Source organism: Globicephala melas, chromosome 10, assembly GCF_963455315.2.
Source record: "Globicephala melas chromosome 10, mGloMel1.2, whole genome shotgun sequence".
Taxonomy (NCBI): Eukaryota; Metazoa; Chordata; class Mammalia; order Artiodactyla; family Delphinidae; genus Globicephala; species Globicephala melas.
In genome coordinates, this window is record NC_083323.1 from 25,047,058 (window position 1) to 25,061,663 (window position 14,606).

At 35.9% G+C, this 14,606-nt stretch overlaps 1 protein-coding gene across 4 annotated transcripts in view; it reads left to right on the plus strand.

Moving 5' to 3' along the window:
• Positions 1-14,606, plus strand: part of NTN4 (netrin 4) — a 107,008-nt gene that overhangs the window by 66,589 nt on the left and 25,813 nt on the right. For all 4 annotated transcript variants that reach the window (XM_060306728.2, XM_030856348.2, XM_030856349.2 and 1 more), the window contains one exon: positions 462-650. In XM_060306728.2, coding sequence (XP_060162711.1) covers positions 462-650 — 189 coding nt within the window. The remainder of the gene's footprint in view (positions 1-461; positions 651-14,606) is intronic.

The window sequence follows — 14,606 nt, forward strand, 5'->3', positions numbered from 1 at the left end:
TGTGAAAATGTATACTACTCAAAAAACTAAATTTTTTTTAATGGAAGTATAGTTGATTTACAATGTTGTGTTAATTTCTGCTGTACAGCAAAGTGATTCAGTTATACATACAGATAGATGTATGTACATATATATATACATTCTTTTAAAAATATTCTTTTCCATTACGGTTTATCACAGGATATTGAATATAGTTCCCTGTGCTGTACAGTAAGACCTTGTTGTTTATCCATTCTATATATAATTGTTTGCATCTGCTAACCCCGAACTGCCACTCCATCCCTTCCCCATCTCCCCTCCCCCTTGGCAACCACAAGTCTGTTCTCTCTGTCTTTGAATGTGAAAAACTAAATTTTTAAAAATTAGGAATCAGCTTACCCTACTTTTAACTGCCTGAATATTAGAGAACCTGTCATTTTATTTTTAATTCTTTGTTTTCCTCCCATGCTTCTTTTTCCCAGCCTGCAAGTGCAATGGACATGCTGATGCCTGTCACTTTGACATTAATGTGTGGGAGGCATCAGGGAATCGTAGTGGTGGCGTCTGCAATGACTGTCAGCACAACACAGAAGGTCAGCATTGCCAACGATGTAAGCCAGGCTTCTACCGGGACCTCCGAAGACCTTTCTCTGCCCCAGATGCTTGCAAATGTAAGTGAATTAATGGTTACTGGAAAAAAAAAAAGGTCGATTTGTACAAAAGAGATGACTCTCCATCCTTCATTTGCTCAAGCATGGGAGAGAAGTCATGAAATTCTCAGACAATCCACTCACACCCATCAGTTAACTTCATTGATAAGGGGTAAGAATTTTCAATCTGTTAGGTGGAAACAGTATAATATTCTTAAAGACAATGTCCTTTACTCTCCATGAAGTAAAATTGTTTCCTATAGCACCACATTTTGGAAAACAAGATGTCTAATAAGAGAGAAAAAAGAATGATGAAGAGGGAGATATATTTAAGATCATCTTAAGACCAAACATATGAGTAGGACGCAGACAATAATGGACTCAAATAGACGAAAGAAAGAGTGGTTATCTGCACTTGGGTCACTCTAGTGTTCATCTCTGCAGTGAATTTGAACACCTGAAAAATGACAGGTTTTGGTTTCATTGTGAATGCAATTTGGTTGACTCTGCTCTAATGTAGCAATAAATTTAGAACATAACAATAATTCCCTACTCTCCCCCCAAATACTAAACTGTTACAGAATGGTTCTGCTTTTTTGTTGGTATAACTCCAAGAAGAGGTTTATTTGAAAAAAGAGTAGAATCTTCAAAGATCTGCTCAATTAATGAGACATTACCTGAAACATGACTGTGAAAGATATATGCAGAGCTTAAGTAGAAGTCCAGTGTGGATGAATAGTCATTTAACTACATGAGCATTTCCACGTCTGTCAACTCAGAAATTATTAGATAACAGAAACCACTCAAGACTGTTAATGGAGATGAATGATCATGCCCTTCCTTTCCCTGCCAAGGACTCCATGTTCTAGATCAAAAACAGTGACAGGAAAGGAGCAATACAATGGGAAACAATCATTTAAAATCTTGGGTTCATTTTTAATTTAAAGGAAAAATTCTATTGCTCTTGAAAATACAGTTTTAACCTCAAGCAGGAGATACCTACATGAAATATGAGTGGTCTTCCTTGTTACAAGCTTTCTCTCTTAGACTGTGGAAGATAGAATGTGCAACAGCTCCCTTTCAACCTTGAGCCCCAAATTTGGATTTACGTCATAACATTTCTCCAAGAATTCTGTTTTACTCCTGCTCCTTATTGTACTCAGACTTTCATTTTAATAGGTTTCAAACAGATCTAGAGTAGAAGCTTTCCCTGCCCCTTACGGCCGTGTCATCCTACGCCAGCTGTTGAAGCTCTTTGCACTTCGATTTCCTTCTCCCAACAGGGTTGTAATGAGAACTACATAAGCTAAAGTATGTGGAGTGTTTAGCGCGTTGCTTGTCATATAGTAAGCCCCCAAGAAATGAAAACTAGTATTATAATAACTGTTGTCCTATAAGAAAGACAGTGGGAAATAATACTATAGAGTTTCTACTCTTTATTGACTAAATATACCTTATGTCAAAGATAATTACTTCTTTAAAATCCACAGTACCTTAGGGACTAAAATGTAGTTTCCTTAACTCCATGTGCTGACTGAAGGGTCTGCTTATGAAATTTCAATCTAGAATATATTCAGCCCTAACACCATTTGTACAGGATATATTTAAATAGATATGTATGTGTGTATTCCACATCCTCAGACCACTAGTAGAAATGTCTAAAAATAAGAATGTATGGACTAACGAGCAGATGAAACAGGAAAGGAAATTCATTTGTCATTGAGTAACTTAGATACTTGTAACTGTCTTGTATAGCAACAGACAACATTTTCAAAAAGATACTGTTATATAGCACTGACTTGAAACAGTATGTTGTACAAAGTACCTAATGTATTCATTCCTTCATTCATTCATTCGTTCATTCAATGGATATACATTGAGTGCCTACTATGTGCCAAGGGCTTAGGATGTGTTCAGGAACAAAACCAAGACCCCTGTGCTCAAGGAGCTTATATTCTAGCAGAGAAGACATACAATAAATATAAGTAATAAGTGAAATATATAGTATGTTAGAAGGTGATAAGTGCTTTTATCACCAAAACAAGTTAAGAAAGATCCAAGGTGCCAGAGATTTGGAATGAGGAGTGACAAGATGCAGTATTTTTTTTTATTTTCCCCCAGTTTTATTGAGAAATGATTGGCATATAGCATTGTATAAGTTTAAGGTGTACAACATAATCATTTAGTATATGTATAATGCTGAAATGATCACCACAGTAAGTTTAATTAACATCCATCACCTCACATAGTTACAGTTTTTTTCCTTGTGATGAGAACTTTTATGATGTACTCTCTTAGCAATTTTCACATATACAGTATGGTATTAACTATAGTTATCATGTTGTACATTACAACCCCAAAACTTATTTATCTTGTAACTGGAAGTTTGTGGGGTTTTCTGTTTTTTTTTTAACTTAGTTGAAGTTAACAAGCAAACCAGTGATTCTCAAAGTGTGGTTGCAGGGCCATCAGCAACAGCATCACGTGGGAAATGTGTTAGAAATGCAAATTCTCAGACTCCAGCCCAGACCAACTGAATCAAAAATTCTTTGGGTGGAGACCAGAAATCTGAGTTTTCCAAGCCCTCCAGGTGTTTCTGATGCAAGCTAAAGTTTGAGAAACACTGGTCTAGTTGAAGGTTCCCCCAATTTTACTTACATTGGTTAAAACAAACCCAGTTTCTAATACCTAACTAACATTCAAGTATCTCCTATGTTCTGGTATAGCAAATGGCTGGTCACTTTCATTAGAGTAACAAGTAGAAGATCTACAAGAACAGTGAAAGAAAACTTTGAAACATTGATTAGGGCTAGATTTTAGAGAGTCTTGTATGCTATCCTAAAGATTTTAGTATTTATTCCCTAGGGTACTGGGGGCCAAGTGATTTAATTAGGAAAGTTTCATATATTTCAAATATATTTTACTGATATAATGTTCAGATTAATTTGAAAGCATTGCATATTATGCACTGCATTTTACTTTACTAATCAAACTTTAAATTCTGCCGCTTTATAAAATTGTAAGGTGAGTAAATGTACAAAAGATTAAAACTGTGACTTTTTTTTAAAATGTCTGTGTCTTACCAATAAAAAGAGAAATAGAAAGGTTTATTGGCAGACTTGGAGCCAAGATAAATACCTTGTGTTTTGTTTTGTTTTGTTACTGTTCTATGTTCAAGCTACTGCTCATATTCTTACAAAACGTAAAAAGGTTGCCAGCTCTAACTATGTAAATCCTAGAGGGCTCATGGCTTCAGAGTTTTATAAAAAGAGCATGAAAGAGGAGATTATTTTAAAAGTTACCCCACTACTTATATAGCTCTTCTAGGGACTTGTGCCGAAAAGGCTTTATAGGTTTTTGGTCCCCAAACTACAGTTCTATAAAAACATAAGCAAAATTTGAGAAGGTAGCTAAAACTAACAAAACACATAACTTTTTATTATTTTTTAGCCTGTGAAAATGTCAATAGAGACAGTATTTTCCATATTATAGTGTTTGATTTCCAAGGTCAATAGACTTGAGCAAAATTAGGACATTTAAAAAACTTATTCTTTCATTCTACAAATTCTTATTGAACACTACTGTGTGCTAATTCTTGGGAATTATAACAGTGAGCAAGAGACATAGTCTTTTTAAAGAGCTTATGAGTGTGTGTGTATGTGCATATAAATGTATATATATATATATATATATACACACACACACACACATATGTGTGTGTGTGTATGTATGTGTGTGTGTGTATAGGCAACTAGTGGTATATACGTGTGTGTGTTAGATCACACAAGTATGACCAGTGTTGTTTAGAGAGTGTACAGGGCAGCTCATAGGAGGGGCAATGAACAAGAGTTAATTTTTTGATTAAGGAGACCTGAAGTTTAATAGGAATCAACATAACATGGGTAGGAATATTCCCAGCAGAGAGAACAACCAGTGCTAAAAAGGAGCAGAAGGAAGAAAGACTATAGCATGTTCAAAGAACTGAAAAAATTTCAGAATGGTTATAGAGGCAAAAAAAGAGGGGGAGGACATTAGAGGAGTATGAGGATGAGAGAAATAGAGAAGATGGGTGGTTGGCTAGAGGTGCCCTCATCTTGGACGCCTCAGTCAGTGAGATGGTGTGGATTGAACTATCCACAAGTAGATGATAATCAGTCAATAGGTACCTTTAGTATAATTACCTGGACCCTGCCAATTGATATTTATAGGCAATATCCAAGTGTCCGAAGACCAAAGGTATCAAAGCTATTTTAATGAAAACTGCATGAAGAGCACATTAATATATTTAAAAGAAAGAAGGAAAGAAAGAAAGAAAGAGAGAAAGAAAGAAAGAAAGAAAGAGAAAGAGAAAGAAAGAAAGAAAGAACGGAAGGGAGGGAGGGAGGAAGAAAACATTATAAGACAATTGTAACATACTTGTCTGGATTAGTTTCTCAACCCCTTAAATTATAGAATTCCCCTGCATCTGGGGTACTGAAAGACTTCAAGCTAGAAGCTACTACCAATAATTCATATTGCTAATCATTCCTAGTTAAAAACATGTACACAATACTTGCACCAAGTAGGGGGATTATGAAAATAACTGGTACCAATTTAGTCCTTTTAGCATAATTTGTAGGTGGTGGATGGATTAGTATGGAAGATCTGTATTTCCTTTTTTCGTTTTCTAGACATACCCTTGATCCTGGGTAGGCTGCCTGAGGAAGGCGTATCTCCATTCACTTTATGACTATTCCAGCATATGTTTGGGGCAGAGATGCCTGTGTCCACTTCCCTAGCATGGGTTTTCTTACTGGCACCTTCTTCCAGAACATTATTCTGGTTATTCCCTTCCCTTTTCTGCGCCAGGGGTAAATTCCACCACTTATTAGCACATTCAGTTTTTTTCTCTTTCAAGTATTTTCTATACTATACTGTTTGATTGGCAATGTTTGGCAACATTTTCATTTTTATTTAGTAATATTTTCTTATCATTAACTCTCTCCTTAGCAGATGTGTCTCTATATCACCTTTACAGTTACCAAGGCTGATAATAAAGTGTATGACAAATAGGTTAATGTACTTAACAGTTATTAAGTACCTACAGTACACCACATTTCACGCTAAGTGCTGATAGAAAAATCGCTAGAGCTACAACTTTTCTGCCCATTGGGTCCCACTTTACTTTTATGAGGAAGGTAGTATCAAGAAAACAAGTGGATATCTCTAAAAATTTAAACTATCTCAGTGTGTGGTTCCATCAACAGCATGTACAATGTTATTCAAAGTAACAATTTTATTATATTTACTCTACTGTGCTTACCAAGGCAGAAAAGTAACCTGATACTCAGTGTGTGGTCCAAAGACCAGCTGCACTGGCATCATCCAGTTGCTGATTAGAAGTAGCAGAACCTCTGATCCCACCCCAGACCTACTGAATCAAACATGCGCTTTACCAAAATTCTCAGGTGGTTGTGTTATATTAAAGTTTGAGAATGCTGAAGAGTACTTTTCATCAAGGGTTAAATGCAGTTAGCATTCACTCTACAGTTAATTTTAAAAAATTAGTTAGCCAGACAGAATATCCCACTATTCCCTTAGCATCCAAATTAACCAGAGTTTGCATCTCTGTTTGTATGCACATAGACTTAGATTTTTTAATGAATTACATAGAGATTTATTGAGGAAAAAAATGGAAATCTGGATAAATGTGTTTCTATGATATAGCATTTTCCAAAGTTTGATTCATGGAACACTAACTCCGAAAGGTGTTTATAGGAACTAGATTCGGGGAAATTTTTCTACAGACTTCAAATTCAGGAAGTGGTGAATTAATCAAAGGTTTCTTTTCTTCAGGATTTCTCTCAGAGCTTTTAATATGCTAGTGTTCATGATAAACCTCCTATAGAGCTCTGAAGTCTGTCTCCCAAATCTAATCAGAGAATGCTTTTCTTACAGAGCATCTTTTAGGACCAGCATTCTACAGAATGCATGGGAAATACTGCTATTGTCTTGTGGCCATATCTATATGAAGAGTCACTTACAAAGACATATCCTAGAAGATTCCTTCTGTATGTTTGCTCCTCATTTCTAAGTGCTAGAGCCTACAACTGTTTATCAAGGAAATAATAAACTTTATATTTCTATCAGTGAAATAATTACAAACATAATATTAAATAGGCCTGGACAATTACCGTCTATTGGATTATCAGTGACGATGTATCAAAACCCTTCTCACCCTTATTTCCTAGTTTATGTCTTCTCAGGAGTTGGAACTATTGAAAGCCTGAAACAGCAGGTCGAAGTTTATAAATCATAGCTCAATTTAGCCAAAGAAGCACTTATTGGAAAAACATCTCCTCTATGGCAGGCACTGCAGTAAGCACTAGCTCTGAAAAAGATGAAAAGGTCTTCCCTAAAGGATCTTACATTCTAGATGGGGAGAAATCTATAGTAACAGATCATTTCAATACACTGTGGTGACGGTAATGATATAATAGTAATAGCTGACATTTATTGAGTGCCTACTCTTTTCTGTTCACTGTTCAAAGGGCTGTATATTTAGTAACTCACTTAACTTTCACAAAAGCACAAAAGTATTAATGTCCCCCCATCATATGAGGAAAATGCAATGAAAGTGACACATGAAGTGCCTCAAGGAGAGTGTGGGGGTGGTGTGAGGGCAATTAAGGGGAGGCTTCCTTAGAAAGATGCCTTCCATACTTCCTTGGTGGCTGTTTTTATTTTTTCCTTTTAAAGTGCTGAAATACAAAGTTTGTCCTACTTTCTAATCTATGATTGCCTTTGTTGCCTTTAACGAGATAATCTAGAAAAGGGAATGAATTGATGTTTATTCTTCCTCACAGAATCTATATACTATACATTGAACAGAATACTCAGGACTTACTGGCCCCATGGATGTTCTAGGCTATTTTTTTCCTCCTGACAAACATCATGCTAAATACTATGGTCCTTATGTGTACACTTGTAGTTAATGGCCATAAGTTCACCAAAGCTGAATAAACAGGGCCCTGAACCAAATCTACTAGCCAATAGATTTATTCCTGTGAGAAATTAAATCATCTTTGTTCTCAATTCCTCTTTATTTTAACCTTAACTAGAGTCAACTGTGGGACCCAAACAATCAACTACACATTTTCATAGTCAAGAAATTACTTCTGAGGATTTTAGAGATGTTGTTTGTTCTTTTTTAAGACTAGTGGAGATCATTGAAACTGAATTTATTTCTACAACTCAGAAAAAAAAATTTTTTTTTTAAAGACAGTGCATTTAACGTCTATAAACACAAGAGACAACGTGAATCTCTCCAGCTGAATCTAGGGCTGAGAGCAGAATGGAGGCGCAAACTGGTTGTTAAGATACATGAGAAATATAACTATCACTGTGTACTGAGACACTTGGAGGAATACTGTCTCTTTGTTCTAAAAGAGAAGTCTCTTCTACACAGATGTAGAGACAGACGTAGGGACACCAAGGGGGGAAAGTGTGTGTGTGTGTGTGTGTGTGTGTGTGTGTGTGTGTGATGAACTGGGAGATTGGAATCGACATATATACACTAATGTGTATAAAATGGAAAACTAATAAGAATCTACTGTGTAAAAAAATAAATAAAGAGAAGCTTCTTCTAGAGTAGCTCACTTGAAATCTTTAAAGTCACTTATGTGCCTTTAGTAGCCTATAACCTAAGTAGATTTTCCTATGGCAAGCATATTAAAAATAGAATAATCCTACTGGACAGTGGCACGCTGGCTTTCTAGGGGGGAGAAAGCCCTGATTTGTAGCACTGGTCAATTTCTATGGTTTAAATATTCCCACCATGGGGATTTCCCTGGTGGTCCACGGTTAAGACTCCACACTCCCAATGCAGGGGACCCAGGTTCGATCCCTGGTCAGGGAACTAGGTCCTACATGCATGTCACAACTAAGAGTTCGCATGCTGCAACTAAAGATCCCGCGTGCCACAACTAAAAGATCCTGCATGCCGCAACAAAGACCCCACACGTGGCAATGAAGATCCCATGTGCCGCAACTAACACCCGGCGCAGCCAAATAAATAAATAATAAATAAATATTATAAATAAATAAATATTCCCACCATGGCCTATTTCAAGCTACCATATATATATTTTTAATATCAGGAACTCAGACTCTAAACCAAAAGTGGATGGTTTCTCTCCTTTGAACAAAGTCTGGCTTCCACTTTCACAGCCCCCTTATCTGATCTCAAGCACTGTTGCTATCTAGTAACTGGTTCCCAAACCTGTATGTGGACCAGAATCACTTGGGAAAAGTTGCTGAAATATGAAATTTCAGAGCCCTGCCCTAGATCTGCTGAATCAGAATCTCCAACAGGGATGGAGACAGAAATTTGTATTTTATTTTAAAAAGCATCATTGGTGATTCTGACTCAGCCTTTTGGTCTCCAGGCTAGCATGTGAGAACCACTACACATACTATTCCTGTTTCTAGTGTGAACTCTGTTCACTTTCATCCTTGGATCAAAGATTTTGAGCTAATTATCATCTATAACTTAATCCACTCCCTGAATTAGCCATATCTCTGGTGGAAAATCCTAAAGGATTACTAAAACTCTGGCTAGACATGTTTTTCCTGACTCAATGATAGATATAAATGCTGGTAAGCATTCATTCAATTATCTTCTCCCACATAAGGCTGTCTAACTCAGAACCTCTGTTTTTCTCCAAGAAAATTTCTGGAAGAATTCTAGGATGTCTGTTTTTCATGTAACAGTTTCAAAATAAATACCAAGCAATTCCATTCACAGGACTCCCTTACTCATAGTGTACAGGTTTATTTACCATAAATACCTCATACTTTAAAGTGAATTATTATAATGAGATTAGAATTTATAATAAAATTAGCTTATCACTACATTGACAATTTGCTTTTACTTCCATGTTTACATATTCCAGAACATAGCATTAAACTAGTATAAGTATGTTATGTTGGTATTGAAATAAATATTGAAGCCAGTACTTCATGAAGTCCCATCCTCCCCCGCTTCCCTATTCTTTTAACACCAAAGGATATGTTAAATGTTCAACGGGTGGGAAATTGATTGGGTATGGAATATTGACAGCTAGTCCATGACATTTTTCTATAGAAAATTTCCCTTCCTTTAGTGGGACACGTGGATTGAAACAGATGTTTTATAGAACAGAAGAAATGCTTTATAGAACAGAATTAGTTCTCTTTTTGGGAAATAGCCAGTTAGTTACTTTACAACGAATGAATTGACTTTTATGTCAAGACATATTTTTGACTATTGCATAGTCTCTTTCTACATATAAAGAAAAATCAGCAAATGGAAAAGAAAGTATCATTCATTCTCTGTCAGAGTAAACAACCTCTTGAAGAACTGACATGCCCTTCCTTCTTCCCTGGTGGGACAAAATAAATGTATTCAACTGCCTTTTAACAGAGAGTGAATAGAAATAAACTTAGTCCCTCTGCCCTAAAACCTAAACCAAATGTTTACCAAGATAGTGTCTGGTTACTTGGTTACCATTACCCTAAGTAGCAAGCTATCTCTGTAAAGAAAGAGTTCTATCATCCATTCAAATCTCTCTTGTGTTCCTTCTTGCTTTTTATTTCTTCTTTCTTCTTTCTGGCTTAGATGAAAACTGTTCAACTGATGGAAATACAAGTGCCTTGAGTGGGTGACTATCTTGCTGCAGACCATCTTTCCATCCTTCACAGTCTACTCAGATATCACCTTCTCAACATGGTCGCAAGAAGAATCACTGTCTCTCTCTGCTTGTACCTCTATTTAACAACTATTTCATTCTACCTTTAGCATGGTTATTCTTTACCTTCAAATTGTCTTTGAAGTATAATTGTTAAATTAATAAAATCCAGAATACCTTATCACAATATCACCTTCCATTTTTCATTCTTGAGCCTGTATTCCAGTCCATCTCAGAAAAGAATTGTTCCCCAAGGGTCATTGACATTTCTTCCAGGAGTAGCTCAATGGGCTTTTTCTTTCAAATTGTAGTTTTAGCAAATCCACATGAAGTCATCTTATGTCATATAAACAACATAGACATCTTTGTTTTATTTTGGAAGCAACTGTGAATGATTCCAGCATAGAACCAATATGAAGTAACTGTTTTTGAAAAGCAAACTTTAAATAGAACAGTGACTTGGCAATAAGAGTTGGGAAACTTTAATCTCAGTTTTAAAAAAATCTAGGATGTAAAACCGGAAGGTTAAGAAGTGAAAGAGCTAGGTAAAATACATATATCATTATGTAATAATCATATTAGGACTATCCTTTAAAAAGCTTAAATAACATTAAAATTCACCACAAAAAGGAGACATTTTATGAACTGATGAATAATAAAAGTCAGTCAAATTTTGGAAGAGAAGTGGGAGAGGTCATGGAATTCTCTAAAATGTCTCCAGAACAGTTCACTGAATAAATAAATAATATGCTATTCTGCATTTGATGAGAAGAAGCATTAAATAATCAAGCAAATAATTATAAAATATCTAAACTCTCAGAAAGCCTAGACAAAACTAGATGGGGTATAAAGAAGAGAACTAGCATTTGTTGAGTGGCTATTATAGGTCAGACACTGTGCTGGGCAATTTACATAAGTTTTCTCATTTAGCAATCTTTACAAGTTAGGTGGTATCTTTTGTATTTTATAAATGAGGACACCAAGGCTTAAATTGACTACATAATTTGTCCAAGTTCACACAGCTGGTCAGAGGCAGAGATTTGAACCCAGATTTGTCTGACCCCAAAGACTTTGATCCAAAGACCTATAAAGATCCGAAGAACTTGATTCCATACTGTGACCTAACTGACGAAAACAAAATGAGTAAACAAAAGCAGAAATAATCGGAAATTTTATATATATATATATACACACACACACACACACACACACACACACACACACTTGCATTCTTGAATCTTAAGAGCTGTATTTATCTTAAGGAATCTTAGTATAAGAAAGGTGAAGGTAAATGGAGAGTGCTTCAAATAGACCAACAAAACAGTCAGGAAAAGAGCGATACTAATGAATAAATATGAAAGAAGATAAATATTCTCAGATCAACTAGTAAACTGCTCAGGGAGAATACAACAACTTTTTACATATACTTGAAAGGTATAAGGGGACATAGGGAGGGGCAAAGAATAATTTAACTTACCTAGAACAATGAGTCATAATTATATATAATTGGATGAAAGTGAGGAAAGGAATTTCAGATTGATTAATGTGAAAAAAAATGCTTTGCTGCCAGTGAGAGGCATTTAGGGGTGGGGAATCTCTCCCACAGAGTTAGAATAAAGAACTTTTCTTGCAAATAATAAATAACAGTACTTGACTGAGTGTAGCATTAAATGTAGGAAGCAGTCTTGCACTCATGCAGGGAACAGTCTTGCACTGGGAAGATTCAGAATATTCTGTTCTGTTTGACCATTTCAGTTCTTTATGAATTTGCTGTGTTTGTTCTGTTTCTAATATCTTAGTGTTGCAATGCTATGATGCTAAGATACTAAAAACCTGTAAAAGAAATAGTATGAGCCTTTTAGGAGGTTCATCAAAACATAAAATCATTTCCTGGTTGTTGCTCATTGAGAGGCACATTCATTCAACAGAGATTAAGTTCTGAAAATGGGTCAGTCATGGTCCTAGGTTTTGGGGATACAGAGATGAAAAGACATGGCCCCTACCTTCTAGGCCTTCACAATGTACTATGGAGACAGCAATGAGGCGAAAAATCATAACAAAATTACATTGGAGGCCAGAAGACCATCAGTCATTAAGAAATATCTATTAACTGGCTATAATTAATCCATTTTTAAAAAACTCAACAAGGATTTACTCAGTGCCTATCATGTGGCAGCCCTATCCTATTCACGGTATATACAACAAAACAGTCCCTTACCCCATGGGAACAAACTATAAATAAATTTACCCAAGTAAATATGTAAATTAAAAACTGCATTAAGTATTAAGAAGAAAAGGGTACCATGACAGAATCTAGCAGAGGCTAACCCATCAGTTCCATGGAGATAAATGGAGTCAATAGGGATTCTTTCTCCAAAGGAAAAAGGAGTTAGAGATGACCCCAGTTTCTCACTAGATGCCTAGCTAGGAACTAGGCACCTGAGTGGTACCTGAGTGGCCTGGGAATATAGAAGACTGTCTTCAACAAAAAAGATAATGGTGTATGATCAAACCAAATTCTCCAAAGCAAAATACATTGTCCAAAATTATACTAAAAAGTTTTCCCATAGTAAAATTTGTCTGTACACTCAAAAGTACTTTCTTCAATTTTAACTAAAGTAGCAACCTAGGAATATAAAATCGGCTATTTAGCTTGCTAAGATCTCTTAGATATACTCAGAAATAAATAGGAACTGGCTCAGTTACAACTAGTAAACAGGAAAGGAATGATACAGAAATCAAACTGAGGGTCTGAGCAGTGGTCACATAGTGAAGCATTAAAAATAAAGGGCATTGGGACTTCCCTGGCTGTCCAGTGCTTAAGACTGTGTGCTTCCACTGCAGAGGGTACAGTTTGATCCCTGGTAGTGGAACTAAGATTCTGCATGCTGCGTGGTGTGGCCAAAAATAAGTAAATAAATAAAATAAAAATTCAGTGGGAGTATATTCAAACAATTGAATTTAAAAAAAATTTTTAAAGGGCATGACTTTTGTATTTATTTGCATTGCCCATTTAAAAGCGTATAGAAGACAGATAGGAAATACACTTAAATACCTTATATTTATTTTTAAAAAGCATTTAATAGAGGCAAGAATGAATAGATCTCATGCATAAATGGATCTCTTTCTTTTGTGTGTGATGTACAGTTCAGGAGATATTACATTTCAGTACCTGATAGGCAAATCCTAATTTAGATTATTTTCTTATTAAATTTATTCTAGTGTAATTTTTTTTTTGAAATTAACATATTGAATATTGTGGAACAAGCTATCTTTGAATACAATGTATATAACATTTAAAGGATGAATAAAAAGATGCTCCTTAGGAGAGTAAAGGGGTAAAAACCATATTGTCTTTGAGTAAAGTTCATTTAGTTTTTTCTCTATTATTTGTAGCTATCCATCCACTAGCAAAAAAAAAAAAAACCAGTTGATAGTAGAAGGAGAAAATAATGCCCAAAAAATGTAGAAGACTTCATTTTATCTAACATTTAACTTCACACTTAATATAGTAATGACAGTTCATACTGTCTCCTTCTGTTTGGAGCTGCATCTCAAAGTCATCTTCTGTTCCTTCTAAGAACCTCGGCAGGAAGCTGGACAGCTTTCAAAATGGCTTTGATATTAAAAATTCTCCATCAGAAATTCTGTAGGGCCTTGGCCTTTGCAGGAGAAAACAATGGTGGGAGGCTGGGAGGCGCAGCTGAAGGAGTGGCCACTGAGCAGTGGTGAAAGGGCTTGACGAGCAGTTTCTTTCACAGCTGAGGGCCTTGAACTTTGAGTTCTGTTTTTAGAAAAGCTAAATCAGGAGCAAATACTTTCAGGGTATTTTGCTCCAAGTGTAGCTTTTACTAATAAAATGGCAAAAGCTAGAGCCATCAGGTAATACTAAGGAGTTCGGGCAATTTAAAAAAGGTGAGATGCTAAACTCAGCAGGCTGTTTCTGCTGCACACTTGGCACTGTGGATCACTCTGAGTGAAAGATGTGAAGACTCATAGAGCTCAAGTGAAGGTGGGAATAAAGATGAAAAGGCAGCAGTGGTCTCCTGCGACTCTACCACCAAATGCTTTAGCAACCCCATCAAAATAAAGGAAGCCATAACTCTTCCATTATGTTCCTGGCCATTTTGTACCCATGTTTACATGCTTATTATGTTCATGTAGATTGACAGCTGTGACTTTTGTCCTACATTCCATGGCAGGGTATCTCCCTATAAGCAGCAGGATCATAGATAATACCCTACTTTTTCTCAACATACTGTGATCCAAA